Below are 18,818 nucleotides of genomic sequence, written 5' to 3' on the forward strand. Positions count from 1 at the left end.
ATGAGCGTTTCATGACCGTACACTTATTACGTAAGCACTTATGGAAGGAGTACTATCATTTTCTTACTCTCCATATAAATAAAAAATAATGTGTAAGAAAAAAATTTTACATTGGAGGGGGCTTCGAAAAACACAGAAAAATGCACCGTAATAAGTGTACGGCCCCACAACAGCGCGTGGCTAGCGATTAAAATTTAATACTCCGCCCAAGTTAACGTGCAGTAATTCCAATCAATCAAAAATGTATCGAATGTTCCTAAATTGCCCCTAATGTAGGATATACGCTTAAATAAAATTCCGTATTTCTCTTATACATAAAATATTGCAGTCAAATAACCGTCTATCAGGCAATTGCTACAAACCGTGTACCGTTAAAACCGGGTAAATTACAAAAACCGCGTAAAAATGACTTTATCAAAAATCGCTGTTTCGTATGCTCCGATTTTTTTTTCAAACCCAAGTGAACAAAATCGGTTAAAAAAACAGCATCAATACAAAACCTTGAAAAGGTTTGAAAAGTACGAAAACTCCATAAACCGCGTGAAAAGCGAGCAAACTTGCGTTGCGTTAAATGGTTCAGTTATTCTACACTGGGGGATCTTTCTCTGTGCAAGAGACACTTGTTTTTGCCTTTCTCGTATACAAAGTATACGTAAAGGCTATATGATCGCTCCAAAAACAAACTTTTTATAGAAGGCCCGGAGACCCATAGTGTTATATACCAATCGACTCAGTTCGACGAATTGAGGTGATGTCTGTGTGTGTGTGTGTGTGTGTGTGTGTGTGTGTGTGTGTGTGTGTGTGTGTGTGTGTGTGTGTGTGTGTGTGTGTGTGTGTGTGTGTGTGTGTGTGTGTGTGTGTGTGTGTGTGTGTGTGTGTGTGTGTGTGTGTGTGTGTGCGCAAAACTAATCAAAAAATGTCACTCATTTTTCGGGCACTTATCCTCAGCCGATTTGCTTGCAACAAGTTGCATTCGACGCAGAATCCTGTCCCAGTATTTTCTATTTGAAATTGGCCATATCGAACTATGGGATCAAAAGTTATGGCCAAAATACAAATTCATACGAAAAAATCGCGTAAAAAATGTCACTCATTTTTCGGGCACTTATCCTCAACCGATTTGCTCGCAACAAGTTGCATTCGACGCAGAATTCTGTCCCATTGCTTCCTGTTTGAAATTGGCCAGATCGAACTATGGCCTCGAAAGTTATGTCCAAAATACAAATTCATACGAAAGAATCGCGTAAAAAATATCACTCATTTTTCGGGCACATATACTTAACCGATTTGCTCACAACAAGTTGCATTCGACGTAGAATCCTGTCCCGTTGTTTCCTATTGAAAATTGGTCATATCAAACTATGGGATCGAAAATTATACCATTTTTGCCTTTCTCGTATACTAAGTACACTGGATTTTGTTTTCACACGATTTACACTTTCTTAATTTTTTCACCTATCCTAAATGATAAACGCATATTAATTACCATGTGATTTTTCTTTGAATTATTTAGGATTTTTTGAAACATGTTGCAAAGATTTTGGTGGCAAATTGAAGTCACACGAGCAAAAATACGAGCGAAAAAAAATCGTGTAAAAACAAAATCCTGTGTATACGTAAAGGCTATATGATCGCTCCAAAAACAAACTTTTTATAGAAGGCCCGGAGACCCATAGTGTTATATACCAATCGACTCAGTTCGACGAATTGAGGTGATGTCTCTCTGTGTGTGTGTGTGTGTGTGTGTGTGTGTGTGTGTGTGTGTGTGTGTGTGTGTGTGTGTGTGTGTGTGTGTGTGTGTGTGTGTGTGTGTGTGTGTGTGTGTGTGTGTGTGTGTGTGTGTGTGTGTGTGTGTGTGTGTGTGCGCGCAAAACTACTAAAAAAATGTCACTCATTTTTCGGGCACTTATCCTCAACCGATTTGCTTGCAACAAGTTGCATTAGACGCAGAATCCTGTCCCATTGTTTCCTATTTGAAATTGGCCAGATCGAACTATGGGATCGAGAGTTATGACCAAAATACAAATTCATACGAAAAAATCGCGTAAAAATGTCGCTCATTTTTCGGGCACTTATCCTCAACCAATTTGCTCGCAACAAGTTACATTCGACGCAGAATCCTGTCCCATTGTTTTCTATTTGAAATTGGCCAGATCGGACTATGGGATCAAAAGTTATGGCCAAAACACAAATTCATACAAAAAAATCGCGCAAAAAATGTCACTCATTTTTTGGGCACTTATCCTCAACCGATATGCTCGCAACAAGTTGCATTCGACGTAGAATCCTGTCCCGTTGTTTCCTATTGAAAATTGGCCATATCGGACTATGGGATCAAAAATTATACCATTTTTTATGGATGAATCGCTAAAAAAACTCACTCATTTTTCAGGCACTTTCCTCAACCGATTTGCTCGCATTAAATTGCATTCGATTCAGAATGTCTCATATTTTCTTATTGAAAATTGACCAGATCGGACTATGGGCTTAGATGTTATGGTCAAATTACTATTTATTGTGCAAAAGAGTTTAAAAAAGTCTAGCTCACTTTTTTAGCACTTAGACTACATCTATTCCCCAAGCTACACAAGTTCAACAAATCTAGTTGCAGTAACCATATTGTGACTGAATCCGGTCATATACCATTAACCTCGATGGTCCGGACTGCTGTGCGTATTATTGGCATGACCTGCGAAAAAATCCCGAGGTAAAACTAAGCCGAAATTTTGGAGGTGGTAGTCTCATGGTGTGGGCGGCATTCTCACGCAAAGGAAAAACGAATATTGCTACCATTTCCACCAGAATGAAGTCGGACAACTATATTGAACTACTGGACTGTATATTGATACCGTTCACAGAGGATGTAATGGACAATGACTTCATTTTCCAGCAGGATAACGTTGCAATTCACTTGAGCAAGGTGTCCAAACAATGGTTTTCGGAGCGGGACATAACCCTTTTGGAGTTGCCAGCGCGGAGTCCGGATCTCAATCCCAATTGGGGAATCCTAGCCAGACGGGTTTACAGTGGAGGATGGCAGTTTGGAACAGTTCGGGAGCTACAAGTGGCTGTAAGGAAAGAATGGCAAAAAATTCCTTTGAAAATGTTACAAAACCTTGTCAATTCGATGCCAAAACGTATTTATGAAACAATTCTGAAAAATGGTAAACAAACAAAGTACTGAAGTTCATTTATTATTGTTAATATGAATTATAATCAATAAAAATAAAGTTGCGATTATATGAATTTCCACCCCTAAAATGTTCTCCGAGTTTTCTCCACATATTGGTGTTATTTGAGATTTTTCCAAACCTTTTGAACGAACGAGAAAGGCACCATCACAGGTGGATTAATCTGGGTTTTTTGTTTATGTATTAGGGTAAATGATGTATCTTGGACAAGCGCAGGACATTCATTAGAAAATATATCGAGATTGAATAGTATAAACTAATTGAAAACCACTAGGTTCATCCAAATACATAACCTATGATTAATCTTGTGTCTCCATTGCCAATTTTTGAGTAAATTACGTTTACAAGGTGTAAACTGTGATATACTGCGAACTGAAATATTTTCTTTTTGGACATTAAATATATAATTTCGACATGGAAAATGAATATATTTTGGACAGAGTCATTTTCTCCTTATTTAAAAATGGCCACCTACAGATGTCAATGGTATGACTTACCTACACGTATCCACATTCATTTAAATGCATTTATTTGCTTAACTGACATAGATTAAACAAGACATTAACATTGTTTCGCAATCTTATCGATATCATTGAAACAGCCTGAAAGTTGGCAATTATTGGTTCATCCATGTACTGTACATGGGGTGACCAATAAATGTCTGATGCATAAAAACATAACTTCATTTTGGTCACTCCTTTTTCATCCGTCTCAAGTTCATGTTAAGCGATTGGAATATGTTAGTATCTCAATTACAATCAAACTTTGGCCGCAGGACCTCAAGATTGCCGTTTGAACCAATTTAAACGTGTTTCAGGGGCATGTTACGAAGAGTCCTATACTGCATGTTCTCCTGCATACAGGCGAGAAGTATACAATGATCATACTTTCCCTTCATTCTAAAATTGATCGAAGAAGCTCAGGCTTGTCCAAAATATGTACATGTCCAAAATATATCATTTACCCTATTATGTACGTAACAACGTAAAAATTGAATAAAATGTCTTATTTCTAAACAGAAAATCTGTCAAGAGAACAAAGAAATAATTAATTATGAAGTGCTCTTTTCAGTATGATATTTCAAATTTGTCCGCTGCTATTGCTCCTCCACGCAGATGGACAACCAGAAGATGCGACATAACTTACTTTCGGGACCAATGTTGTGTCGTGCACAGAGCCGAAAGTGCATGCGTTGTCACACTTTTGTCGCAGATGTGTGCTCTAACAAGACATACAACAAAAGCAAATTGTCGCGGTTGGAAAAAGTTGTCATCTGGTCGTGGGGATCCAGTCGTGCGACGGAAAACTGGAAGTTGACAAGTTTTTTTTGACTGACCATGTTTTTATGTATCTTGTCAGGTGTCACTGACAAACGCGACAATTCCCAGGCCTGGTTTTGAGCAAATCAACCACTTTCTTTAATTGTTATAAATTATTCAGAATACATCAATTAACGAGAAGGATCAAACATTTTCATTAAACACATCTTCAATGAAAGCAACATGCGAAACAGCAACAAATAGAATATCCATTACTTAGGCGAGCATTGAAACTATAGCCTAATTATTGCTTCTATGCATTCCTTCACACCATAAGACTAAACTATCTCGCATTCTGTTTTTTTTTTGTCGAATTTAGTGTTTCAGCAAATCGAGTCACTCAATAATATCATCAAAATATTTTTGTCATGTTAAATGCCATGGCGGTTTCTTAACTAATAATTTGAGAGTACGTTGCTTATTTCCATTTGATTAATAAAACTCAAGCTTTTATAATTCATTCAATAAAAATTTACTAATCAGACGAGTTAAAGAAGAGACAACTAGAATCGATAGTTAAGATATTTATTTGAAGAGACATGTTTCGAAAACATAACAAATTAAAAGTAGATAGTAGTGAGAAGTCCGTTGGCCAAACTTTGGAGAACACAGAACGCCGTCGGGACAAGTTCTGCTATACTCTGGTTTACGAGGTGAACACGCTCCCCGGCATCGCGGAGTTGGCTTCCTACTAAGCGCTCAGGCACACTCTGCGCTTATGAAGTGGGAACTTATAAGTGAAAGGATAATCGTTGCCAGATTTAGAACACGGGTCCGAAACCTTACTATAATCCAATGTTATGCGCCAACCGATGCTGCCGATCTGCAAGACAAAGAGAACTTCTACAGTCAACTCAATGCCGTCGTAGATAGAATTCCGAAGGGTGATATCAAGATCTGTTTAGGCGACTTCAATGCGAAGATCGGATCCGACAACTCGAACCATGAGCGCATTATGGGACGCCATGGTCTCGGAGAAATGAGCGAAAACGGAGAGCTGTTCGCAGAATTTTGTGGCAATAACGACATGGTGATCGGGGGATCGCTCTTCCCTCATCGACCGGTTCACAAGGTCACGTGGGTCTCCCGTGACGGCTTTACAGAAAATCAAATCGACCACATCTGCATCAGCCGAAAATGGAAACGGAGCCTTCTTGATGTACGGAATAAACGTAGTGCCGATATCGCGTCTGATCATCACCTCCTCATCGGCGAAATACGCCTACGCATTGCGCGGATTCGTCGGCAGGAGGAAAGAGTTGGACGACGATTCAACACACGCCGACTGGAAGATGCCACGGTGAAACGGTCCTTCGTTGAAGAACTGGAGACGCGTGCTGCAGATATTCCGGAAGGTGGCAGCGTGGAAGACCAATGGACGGCCATCAAGAATGCCTTCATCGCCACCAGCGAGAACAATCTGGGCGAACTACGCACCCAGAGAAAACAATGGATCACCGATGAGACCTGGAGGAAGATAGAGGAGCGAAGAGAAGCCAAAGCCGCGATAGAGCGATCGAAAACCAGAGGAGCCAAAGTCTTAGCCCGTCAACGATACACGGCTCTTGAGAAGGAAGTAAAACGCTTATGTCGACGGGACAAGCGAGCGTGGGCAGACTCTCTGGCCGACGAAGGAGAGAGAGCCGCCGCAACCGGGGACATTCGCCTCCTCTACGATATCTCACGACGCTTAAGCGGGGCGAAGATGAATGCAACGATGCCTTTGAAAGACGCGAATGATCAGTTATTGACCGACCCAACTGACCAGCTGAAACGCTGGTTCGAGCACTTCGAACAACTTTTTCAAGTGCCAACCAGGCCATCACCACCTCGGCATGATCTGCCTAGGATCCGACGTATAACACGTGTCAATACCGAAGCTCCATCACTGCTAGAGATTCAAACAGCCATCCAAAGCATGAAATCGAATAAAGCCCCAGTGGTCGACCGCATATCAGCCGAGATGCTCAAAGCTGACCCCATGACATCCGCTCAACTACTGCATCGTTTATTTCGTAATATCTGGGACACCGCAACTTTCCCGGTCGACTGGATGCAAGGCATCTTAGTGAAGGTGCCCAAAAAGGGTGACCTGACTGTATGCGATAACTGGCGAGGCATTATGTTGCTGTGTACTGTTCTCAAAGTTCTGTGCAAAATTATCCTAGCCCGGATTCAGGAGAAGATCGATGCGACTCTCCGGCGGCAGCAAGCCGGATTCCGTGCCGGAAGATCCTGTGTGGACCATATTGTCACGCTCCGCATCATTTTGGAGCAGGTCAACGAATTCCAAGAGTCCCTTTACTTGGTATTCATTGACTACGAAAAAGCTTTCGACCGTCTCAATCACGAGAATATGTGGGGCGCCCTGAGACGCAAGGGGGTTCCTGAGAAAATCATCGGCCTCATCGAAGCACAGTACGAGGCCTTTTCGTGTAGAGTGCTGCACAATGGGGTCCTGTCCGACCCTATCCGGGTCGTGGCTGGTGTGAGGCAAGGATGTATTCTATCACCGTTACTGTTCCTCATCGTAATCGATGAGATTCTGGTAGATGCGATTGACCGTGAACCAAACCGCGGGCTGTTATGGCAGCCTATAACCATGGAGCACCTAAACGACTCGAATTGGCGGATGACGTTGCACTACTCGCGCAACGGCGCTCTGATATGCAGAGTAAGCTAAACGACCTTGCCGATCGCTCCTCCTCGGCAGGTTTAGTCATCAACGTCAACAAAACCAAATCGTTGGATGTAAACACGGTGACTCCTTCCAGTTTCACAGTAGCCGGGCAACCAGTGGAGAATGTTGAAAGCTTCCAATATCTTGGTAGCCAAATGGCGTCAGACGGCGGTACCAAGATCGACATAGGCGCACGAATCAGGAAAGCAAGGGCTGCCTTTGCGAGTTTAAGAAATATCTGGAAAAACAGGCAGATAAGTGAACGCACCAAAATACGAATTTTCAACTCTAACGTGAAATCTGTGCTGTTATACGCTAGCGAAACATGGTGTGTATCAGTGGAGAACACTCAACGGCTGCAGGTGTTCATTAAAAGATGCCTGCGGTATATAATTCGGGCCTGGTGGCCTCACAACTGGATCTCAAACAACGAGCTCCATCGTCGTTGTCACCAGAGGCCGATAACAACAGAAATTCGGGATCGGAAGTGGGGCTGGGTCGGCCACACTCTACGTAGGGGCGGAAACGAAATCTGTAAGCAAGCATTAGACTGGAACCCAGCGGGACATCGCAGCAGAGGCAGACCCAGAGGCTCATGGCGGCGAAGCCTCAATAAAGAAATAAAAGAAGTCGACCGAAATCTAACCTGGCAACAGGTTAAAGCGATAGCCGGGCATCGCTCAGGATGGAGATCTTTCAAGTCGGCCCTTTGCACCACTGGAGGTGTACAGGATCCATAAGTAAGTAAGTAAGTAAGTAGTGAGAAGTGAGTACTAAGAAGCGGAAGTGGGTATTGAGTAGTGAGATGTGTGCAGTAACATGTGAGTAATAGAAAGTGAATAATGAGAAGTGAGAAAAAAGTAGTGAGAAGTGAGATGCGATGATTGCGAAGTGAGAAGAAGTAGCAGTGTGAGTGTGTGAGAAAGTGAGTAGTGAGAAGAACAGAAGCAAAGGGTGAGAAGAAGATATGATAATTATGAAGTGAGAAGCGAGATGTTGAGTAGTGAGAAGTGAGTGGAAAGAACGGAGAAGGGAGACAGAAGAAGGAAGATAAAAAAAAGAAGAAAAGAAAGAATCTCGTTTCTCACTTCTTGTTCCTCGGTCCTCATTTCTCACTACTTACTACTCCCTTACTACTTCATACTTCTCACTTTTATTTTTCCACTTCTCACTATTCACTGCTCATTTCTCACTTCGCACATCTCACTTCTCACTTTGCACTTCTCATTTTTCACTTTTCACTTCTCATTTATAACTTAACTTTTATCTCACTTCTGACTTTTCATTTCTCACTTATGACGTTTCATTTCTAACTTCCAACTTTTCACTTCATACTTTTCACTTCTCATTTCATACTTTTCACTTCTCACTGTTCACTTCGCACTTCGAATTTATCACTTCTCATTTTGCATTTTTTGCAGTAAACTTCCCATTACTCACTTATCATTTCTTACTTTCCTCTTCTCACTTCTTCTCACGTTTTTGCGGCCTTTTTATGCTCCGAATATGTGCATCAAAATGAATGTAAATTTACAAAATATTTCAGGCTGTGTAGAGAAATGCAGAAATATGTATCGGATAGTGTGCGACTTCTCGTTGTAGACGAAGATAAAATAAATCCCGGGATTTTTCGTTCCCGGGATTTTTCGTTCTAAATCCGGGGTTTTTCGTTTCGGAATGTCCCGGGATGGAAACTCTAATCCTGATAAATCGTGTATAACGGAATCGTCGCCATTGAGGTGAGCATGCATTCATCTTGAAACATCAGATAATTCACTAAGTTACCTCCAATAAATTGGGGCGGGTGTTAAAGTGTGAAGTCTTCTATTTTAATATTATTTTCCAACACTTGGAACACAGTTTTGACGGAGGAAAAATACGTCCTCAATCCCCGAACAACAGACAGAGCAGAAACTTTCTGAATCCCACAGATTCCGGAATATTTAAACAAACTGATCTCTCATATACAGTAGCGCCGCCTTGCGGATGATTTCTGAATTAAACAGTTTCTCAACATATTGGTTTCCAATCTCCGAACAACTTTGTAGAAGACGTTAGGTTTCTAATTCCCACAGATCCCGAGATATCGAACCGATCTGATCTCTCATATACATCAGCGCCGCCGTGCGGATGAATTCTGGACTAAAAAGTTTTCAACATACTGGTTTCCAACTCCCGAACAAGTTTGTAGAAGGCAGCAACTTCCTCAATCACACAGATCCTGGTATATCGAACCAAACTGGTAGTTTCATATACACTAGGGCCACCAAGAAAAGATATTTTAGTTTTACCAGATAAAGTTCGGTTCTTCACTCATAGGGCTAGATGTGATCTTAGAAGGATTTAGATTTTTTTTCACTATGCCAGAATTTTTAGAATTGTTATAACTTCCGGAGGACCAGCATAAGATTCATTGGACTTAATAAATGTCCACAATGAGAGCATATATCCCCATTGGGGGAAATGCTTATCTAATCTTCCGGTCAATGTCATCATATAGTGCATATACTCCTGTATATATACGATTGTGATGCATCACCAGTGCTACGATGTGAACGTATTACCTGGCAATCTAACTGCATTGATTGTCTGCCTTTTCAGAATTCCCAATAAGATTCCGTTGAAATATCACAAATGATGGTAATTGTTTGTGGTAAGGGAAAGAAAAGTGCAGTGGGTATCGGCCAAGTTTCCCCTGGCGGTGCTAAAATGATAAGCGGGAACAATACCTAATTCCATTTAAATCTTTTAGTATCATTAGTGATTAGCACGCGTTATTATTTTATGTGGGGGGCACGCATGGACCATATTTTTCAACGCGGGTGGCAGTCGGCTGACCCATGCTCGATCAAAATAGTAAAATTTAGCTAGAATATTTTAATTTTGTTTGATTGTTTTTTATTTTTGCCATCAAATGATTAGGAGCTTTTTTTTAGCATCACATAACGCAAGAGAGGGTAAAACTCTGCGTTGCATAGAACAGTTTAGGAGGTCCCCGATTCGGTGCATTGTTGCACTGTCGTGTGGAGCATGGTTGTCCCGTGTCGTTTATGGCGATGTCGTTCCCGCATCTATGACGCCTTTGCTTGAACAAATCATTTTATGTAATGGCTGGACATGTTAATAATTCATTCTAGTTCTCAAATATTTTGGTAGATACTTCTGGAGGCTGTCAAGGCGGTGGGAGGGATATTGCCTATGAGTGGCAGAGGCGGCTGTGCTCGGGGCGGCAAAATGGTGAAAGCAGTTTCGGGACAGTTAGGGTTCAGTTTTCATACTTAAGAGAATATCTAGAATAATATTATATTTTGATGAGCCAACCTCCATCTTTTAATCACGAGCTTTATTTAGTAGCATAGGTTATCAGTACTCGTAATATACTTAATTCGATGGGCACGCTTGGAACACATTTTTAACTCAAGTTTGATCAAAAGTGTAAAATTTAATTGATTAATTTCAATTCAGTTTAATTATTTTAATCTTTCTACGTCAAATGGTTAGGTATTTGTCCCCCCACCCCTCCTGCTCCCTCCTTTTCTATTTTATGTTTCCAAACTTAAACCAACGTGATCATGCTAATCCCAAGCTGCACGTACCTCTATTATATCAATCTACATAGCTTTTTCGACAATCATCAGAAAACGGATTTCAATTATTTCCCTTCTACCATAAGTATAAATCATCTGAAAAGTTTCTAAGCTATAACAAACTCTATCGTTGCGATCCCGAACTGTCTAAACATCTATCATGAACATAAACACAACCGTTTCTATCTTTACAAACAATTCTCTAATAAATAGGTTCCATAGCAGTCGCTAGAGCCGGAAGCGGTTCACAAGCCGCTCCACATTCTCCTCCTCTATCTTCTATTCTCTCACAAGTTTACTACCCTGAAACTGAACTGTTTCGGACCCCTTATGGGTCTGAAGCAGAGGACGGGACGCTCGAGCCTACCAGTCAGTGGATGGAAAGGTCCGTTGTGATAAAGGGTCTATCACAAGCCTCGGATAACCTGGAATAAGTTTTCCACGAGTCGAGTTCACATTGATTTCATGAGTTCTATATATTAATCGTCACGTTGAAAATTTAAGCCAGCAGTGTAAACGTATTGCCTAGTGTTATACAACGTAGATTGGCCACGGCCCGGGGATACGTTGAGTATAACAAGAATAACAAGAATGAGAGCATATATCCCCATTACTGTTTATCTGAAAATCGATTTCTTTACCTTCGCTCAATCTTCAAAGAGTTGAGCAGAGGTGAAGCATTAGTAATAGGCTTTGGAATGCATAAGATAAAAAAAAGTTTTTATTAGCGTTGTCACTCAATTCCGCATTCTTCAAACTTGTTCACTTAGTTCTCTGTTAATGTAAAGTACAACAACTTATCAACAGCATATAGTGAAGGAACCGGGACGGGTCATTACACCTAGTTTACATCACTTGAAGCGTGTCTTCAATTAAATGTAATCATACGCGTTAGCTGACACGAGATAAGACAGAATCAAATATGTAGAGTCATTGTTTTCTGTTGGTGGAAATATAATGAATGAATACAGTCGTCAGTCACTGATCATCTAGTCGATTGGAACAATCGGCGGACAAAAGCTTAGGTAAGATCAAATAATATCAGTGACTTATTTACGGTTGAATCGGTCAGCTTACCGGACAAGGCCGTAAAATCGACGAAGAGAAGTTGATCAGTTATGATACTAAGCGCGTGAATTGTTTGATCAGCTTGTAAAACGTGAAAAGGCTATCATATTCACGTGGTCTTGTAGACTAGACGTTGATGGCAATATTTGCCGCTGCATAGTGTTTGATTAGCCATCTTGAAGTCAAATATTTCGACCAAACCCCACTGCTACGATGAATCACATTAAAGTTTGCCTTTATTTATTGAAGAATGTTTAAGGCTTCTCCTCTGATGATTAATCACTGTGTGGTGCGTGCAAAACATGCGATAGTCGTACCATTGCAAAGAGCTTGATTTGTTGGTAAATATTGCGGAACACAATCAGGAAACAATCTTTAATCCGGCTATAAGTAATGCCCATTGCTGTTAAATTATCTGCTCATGCCTTTATGACACTATCACTATTCCATCTAATCGAAAATCATCGCTTTGTTTCTTATCGTTTCAGCCCTGGAGTGCCACTAGCAGCAGCCATGGAAGCGGACAAGCGACCTGCTGCGCTTCCCGTGTGCCCCGCCCAGCGTGCCAGCTTCCTATCTTACATCGTTTTCGGATGGGTTCTGCCCATCTTCTACAAGGGCTCCAAGAAAGAACTGGGACCCGAAGACCTCTACCAACCGCTTACGGCGCACAAATCGAGCAGCCTGGGCAACAAACTGTGTCGCGCGTGGGAAGATGAAGTAGCGAATAAGCGCGCCAAAGGAAAAGAACCCAGTCTGCTGCAGGCGGGTTTTCGAGTGTTCGGATGGAACATCGCCCTGCTTGGACTGATCCTGTTGGTGCTCGAGTTGGCCTTCAAAGTTACTCAGCCGATCTTTCTCGGTGCTTTGGTGGCGTACTACTCCAAGCAGAATGGAGACGTCAATGAGGCGTATTTGTACGCGGCGGCCGTTGTTCTTTGCAGTGCCATCAGCGTTCTCTTCATGCACTCGTACATGCTTTCGCAGCTTCATCTCGGTATGAAGCTGCGGGTGGCCGCTTGCAGTATGATCTATCGAAAATCACTCAGGTTGAGCAAGACCGCGCTCGGGGATACGACCGCCGGTCAGGTGGTGAATTTACTGTCGAACGACGTTGGCCGGTTGGATCTGGCCGTTTTGTTTGTGCATTATCTGTGGGTTGGACCACTGGAAACGATCGTGGTCACGTATCTGATGTACAGAGAAATTGGCATATCGGCGGTGTTTGGTGTGATATTTCTGCTGATGTTCATTCCACTGCAAGCGTACCTTGGGAAGAAAACTTCGGAACTGCGGTTGCAAACTGCTCTGCGAACTGATGAACGTGTGAGGTTGATGAACGAGATTATTCAGGGAATCCAGGTGATCAAGATGTACACCTGGGAGAAACCGTTTGCCAAGTTGGTGGCCCTGGCGAGAAGGTGAGTAAAATTCAGCCAATTGTTGGACAAAATTTGAAATGTGTTGCGATGTCCTGCCGTATTCAAGTCCAATTCCAGCTTGCTTCCAGATTTCCTCTCACGTTTCAATTTTTAAACGTTAAGTATTTTCAATTTAGATACAATATAAATCGATTTCTTTTATTATTTTTTCTAGGAAAGAAATCAAAGTCATCCGCTACGTATCCTACATCCGGGGAATCCTGTTGTCGTTCATTATGTTCACCACTCGCGTTTCCATCTTTATCAGCTTGATCGCGTACGCCTTGCTGGGAAACTTCGTCACGGCGGAGAAAGCCTTCACCATCACCGCCTACTACAACATCCTCCGTGCCACGATGACCATCTTCTTCCCACAGGGCATCGCTCAGTTTGCGGAGGCTATTGTCTCCGTCGGTCGTATCCAAAAGTTCATGAGCTATGACGAGGTGGAAGCCGCCATCGGTGTGACCATGACCGATCCGGAAAAGGAGGATGAGGACGACAGTTCAGAGGATGGCGCTAGCCACAGCGATGAACCGAAAGCTAAGGATCAGAATCTGCTGATGATGAAGCATTCGGAATCGGATGGTTTGAACGAAAACGGAAAAACAGCAAAACAGCAGCAGCAGCCGCAACACCTATCTGAGGCGGGAGTGATCGTTGATACGGCTACGGCCCGATGGGATCCGAAATCTCAGGAGTATACGTTGGAGGGTGTGAATCTGCACGTGCAGCCAGGAACGCTGGTGGCAGTGATTGGGCCCGTCGGTGCTGGCAAATCTAGTCTGATACATGCGATACTTGGGGAGCTACCTCTAGAAGGCGGAAGCATCAAGGTGAACGGGGAGGTTTCATATGCCTCGCAAGAACCGTGGCTTTTTTCAGCCACAATTCGACAGAACATCCTGTTCGGTTTGCCTATGGATAAGGATCGATATAAGAAGGTAGTTAAGACGTGTGCTTTGGAGAGAGATTTCCAGCTGTTTTCAAATGGTGACAAAACGGTCGTTGGTGAGAGAGGCGTTTCCTTGTCCGGAGGGCAGAAGGCACGAATCAGTTTGGCTCGAGCTGTGTACCGACGTGCTGAAGTTTATCTTCTGGACGATCCGCTTAGTGCGGTTGATTCTCATGTAGGGCGCCACCTGTTTGACCACTGTATGCGGGATTTCCTCAGGGGGAAAGTCGTTATCTTAATCACCCATCAACTGCAGTATCTACAAAATGCAGACCAAATTGTAATACTGAAGCACGGGAAGGTGGAAGCCGTGGGAACGTACGATAGTTTGAGGGATACTGGACTCGATTTTGCTCAGTTACTTGCAGCTCCTGGCGGGAAGGATGAAGATGACACCACCGACACTGATTCATTTAAGCGATCCGGAAGTTTATATCGGAGGCAAAGTAGCGACGCAAGCATGGATTCCAACATTAATGAGGGTGATGTTTCGGCACCAGTACTAAACGAAGAAAAACGCAAAGAAGGCTCCATTGGGTATGGCGTTTACAAATCGTATTTTAAAGCCAGCGGAGGTTACATAGTAATCACTCTGTTGCTTATGGCATTTATTCTGTCGCAACTGGCTGCTTCCGGTGGAGATTATTTCCTAACTTATTGGGTCAACAAAGAGGAATCGCGAATTACGGTGAGCGATGAAACTTTGTTGAATGGAAGTGAAAACAATGCAACGGAACCCTTCGTATTGGACAGTCAAAATGCGACGAGTTTAGCTGCCTCGAACTCTACCAGTTTGTTAGCCGGTGCTTTCGGGACCCTATTGGACACGATTCGACAATTTACCGGGTCGGATGATGATGACCGACAGATTGACATCTATATTTTTTCCGCATTGACTGTTGCAACCGTGGTTATTACTCTCAGCAGAAGTATGTTCTTCTTCCAGGTTAGTATATTATGAAAAGCTTAATTTTGCACTTCTTACTGGTATTCTAATTTCCATTTTAGGCTGCGATGCGGGCGTCGAGGAAATTGCACGACGCAATGTTCAACGGAGTCACCCGCGCCACGATGTATTTCTTCAATACGAATCCATCCGGCCGAATTTTGAATCGGTTTTCCAAGGATATGGGCCAGATCGACGAGTACCTGCCTTCGGTGACAGTCGATGTGATTCAGATATTCCTGTCGCTGATTGGTATTGTTGTTGTGGTGGCCATCGTCAACCCGTACAATTTGATATCCACCGTCATCATTGGCATCATTTTCTATTTTATGCGAGAGTACTACCTTAAGACGTCGCGTAATGTGAAACGCGTTGAAGCAACCAGTAAGTATATTTTCTCCTTTTGTTTGCGTACCTATTTTTGTCTTTTTTGCCTTTTTCGTGCACGCAGCTCAGCGGGTACTGATGCTAGGCTTAGCTTAGTAGAGAAAGCAGCTGTCTAGCAAACTGGGGTCGTGGGATCAAACCCCACCGAAGGAAGTGGTTACCCGCCAATATATTTTTCAAACTAAATCTCACATGTGCAAATGCATACATCGAGTTTCACACGTAGTAATGCTGTTAGTGATTGAGCATGTTCACGTTGAGAAAACCTTTGAGCAAAAGAGGCTATCGCTCTGCGAAAATCAAAGGCAGTGAACAGAATACTTATATTATTTGCTGCCTTTATCCCAAATTTCGCTTTTAAGCGATGTGTCGTTGACGAGAACCAGCGATTCCTCCATACTAAACAAACCCTTTCAGGACGACTTTTTTACGCAGATTTGACGTACAAATTTGGGTTTTTTCATTGGATCCTACCAAAATTAGTATAGAAAGAACATAAAAGTCATTAACATTTTTAACAGGCCGTACAAACTGTTCTGGAGTACATATCCTAGAGTGCATCATAAAATATGTTCACAAACAAAATGTCCTAAACCGAAAAGTATGTCCAAAACTATCCATGTAATCATGAAACATAAATTAATCGAATTTTGAATTACCGCAAACTATTTCAAGTTCTTCAAAACGTCATGGGGTTCAGAACATATGATCTACCCAATCAACCAAGTCCTAAAAGATGTTTCCGTTCAACACTAAATATCCCAGCAAATCCATTAATCCGATCACTTATTACTTTTACCAGCTACTACAGGCTACTACAGTCTCGGAGTTAATAACATATGATCTATGCAACCAAACAAGTAAAGAACGATGTATCTGTGCATCGCTGAACATCCCAGCAGGTCTATTGAGCCGATAATATTTCACTCATTTATTTTACAAACTTCAGTGCCTTCCTTAGTAGTGCGGTACCTTGAACATCTCGTATTCAAGAAAAATTTAGTTTACATGGTGCGCATATGCTTTTTGAACCGGATTGGGTATGCACCGACGATGAGGACATTCCAAAAACCTTGGTTGATCGGGTAGATCAGGTTGGCTGAAGTCGAGAACGATTTAGCGTACGTGGTTGGCGACGTGCAGCCATGGACCGACCTGAATGGAGAAGACTTTTATGCACTGCACAGGGCACTCCGGCCTATGTCTGATAATAAATAAATAAACGATACTTACCAAACAAAAGAAGAAATGCGCGGTTAGAATTGTTGTTCTATTAGTGACCAGGATCACAATCGTGTCGTGAAAGCGCGAGTTAAAGTTTTAACCGTAATCCCAATGCTTCGGCCAGGAATGTGGCCAAAAAGTAAAATTTGACCAGAACATTCGTTCAGAGAGCCAAAGACTGGGAGGGACTGTCAATTTTCAAAGTGCGGTAGGCTCCATATTCGTGACGAACTACAAAATACGGTGATAGAGTCACGGGCCCAAAAAGTGTATACCTAAATGATGACGAAGCTTCATTGTCTCATCATAGACGTTTGAGCACAAGTTTGATGTTCCGGAGGAAATAAGGAAGCAAAAACTACTCATGAGGTATACAGAGTGCGCCGTTAGTGACTACCAGTACTGTAAACAGGGATATCTCTGTTGAAGCAACACGAGAGCCCTCTGATCTTCTGGTCGGATTTCGGTCGGAACTTCTTGCAACTATTCAAATGTTGTCAAAACCCCTCTACGCAATGGAACTAAGGCCCATCGAAAATTTCTGGGCTATTATGAAGCAGGCACTACGGCACTAGGGTATTTTTTTTACAAGGGAGAATGCATTTACACGCTAACCCAGCACACGTGCATTGTAGTTGCCAAACTACCACACGGAAGTGTACTGGAGTGTCGGACTCGACCGTACTGGTAATACCGACTAAACTCCCTTGGGCTCCGCCATCGTTTCCCCCAGGAACTACCTCCCAGTATTACTTCTGGGGGAGAAGCATGCCAAGGGTATTAAATAAAGGAAACTTCACACTTTATTTCATTTTGAGTCATTCCAAAACGTGGCAAGTAATAACTCACCACCTTTATCTGAACAGTACTTGAGCAGTTTACCGGAATATGATTTGAACATACCAACTGTTTCTTTTGCATTCGAAGAGGTGCATAGAAAGCTCCTAAACATTGAAACATCGAAAGGCCCTGGCTCTGACAATCTTCAACCATGCTTCATCAAGGAATGCTGCCCTTCGTTGGCTTTACCTACTACACTGCTTTCCGACCGCTCTTTGAGTGAGGCGCGTTTTTCAAACTTATGGAAGATGGCTGCAATAACTCCAATCCATAAAGCCGGATACGTACATCATGTCTAAAACTACATAGGAATATCTATCAGGTATCAGGTATCAGAACATCGGCTCCAGGGGCACGTTCACCTCAATTTGGGAGATTTGTGCCATCGCCTTCACAGCCTTTTACATCACACACCTGACGGAAAAGGAAGTGAACAAAAGGAAAGGAATGTGGATGGGAGAACAAAGGGAATGTTTGGAAAAGGGCCCTTGAAGAGGGCATACAACGCATAAGCGTACAAGAGCTTATAACTCCTTACCACAACGGGTTATGAACAACAAAATACTCTGAAGATTCAGGTTTCTGAAGTCAATTTCACTAAGTAAGTGTTTACCAAATATTTGGAAGCGCAATTGTGCATAGACTGGGCAGTTACATATTAGATGATAAGAAGTTCCATAATCGGATTCACAACTATCACAAACAGATGATTCAACGCGTTGAATATTTGCCATGTGATAGTTCAGTCGGCAGTGACCTGTCAAGGCCTTGACTAAGACACTGCAATTCTGTTTAGACAGATTAGCTAAATAGCTTGCCACTACCGGAGATGGCTCCCGGATGAACAATTTTGTTTGATGACATGAATCCAGACTACTCCAATGCCATTTGTGCTGAGTGACAGCCCAAGAGTTGATCAAAAGCTTCACCCAACACTTGGATATTGGAATAGCTGGCTCAGGACCAATAAAGTCATGCGATGCTCCATTACGAGCTAACTCATCAGCCATTTCGTTTCCAGCTATGGAAGAATGGCCAGGTACCCATATAAGGTGTAAAGTATTAACTGAATTCAGTTCCTCAATTTGAGTTCGACATGCGATTACTAACTTCGACCTTGAGTTGGCCGAGGCGAGAGCTTTAATAGCTGCTTGGCTATCTGAACAGAAGTATATTACTTTGCCCATAATGCGTTGCTGC

At 42.4% G+C, this 18,818-nt stretch overlaps 1 protein-coding gene across 3 annotated transcripts in view; it reads left to right on the forward strand.

Moving 5' to 3' along the window:
- Positions 1-18,818, forward strand: part of LOC134210354 (probable multidrug resistance-associated protein lethal(2)03659) — a 79,757-nt gene that overhangs the window by 49,795 nt on the left and 11,144 nt on the right. For all 3 annotated transcript variants that reach the window (XM_062686407.1, XM_062686408.1, XM_062686406.1), the window contains 3 exons: positions 12,334-13,266; positions 13,442-15,167; positions 15,230-15,551. In XM_062686407.1, the coding sequence (XP_062542391.1) occupies positions 12,359-13,266; positions 13,442-15,167; positions 15,230-15,551 (2,956 nt within the window). In that variant the 5' untranslated portion in view covers positions 12,334-12,358. The remainder of the gene's footprint in view (positions 1-12,333; positions 13,267-13,441; positions 15,168-15,229; positions 15,552-18,818) is intronic.

The sequence above is a fragment of the Armigeres subalbatus genome, chromosome 2, assembly GCF_024139115.2.
Source record: "Armigeres subalbatus isolate Guangzhou_Male chromosome 2, GZ_Asu_2, whole genome shotgun sequence".
Classification (NCBI taxonomy): domain Eukaryota; kingdom Metazoa; phylum Arthropoda; class Insecta; order Diptera; family Culicidae; genus Armigeres; species Armigeres subalbatus.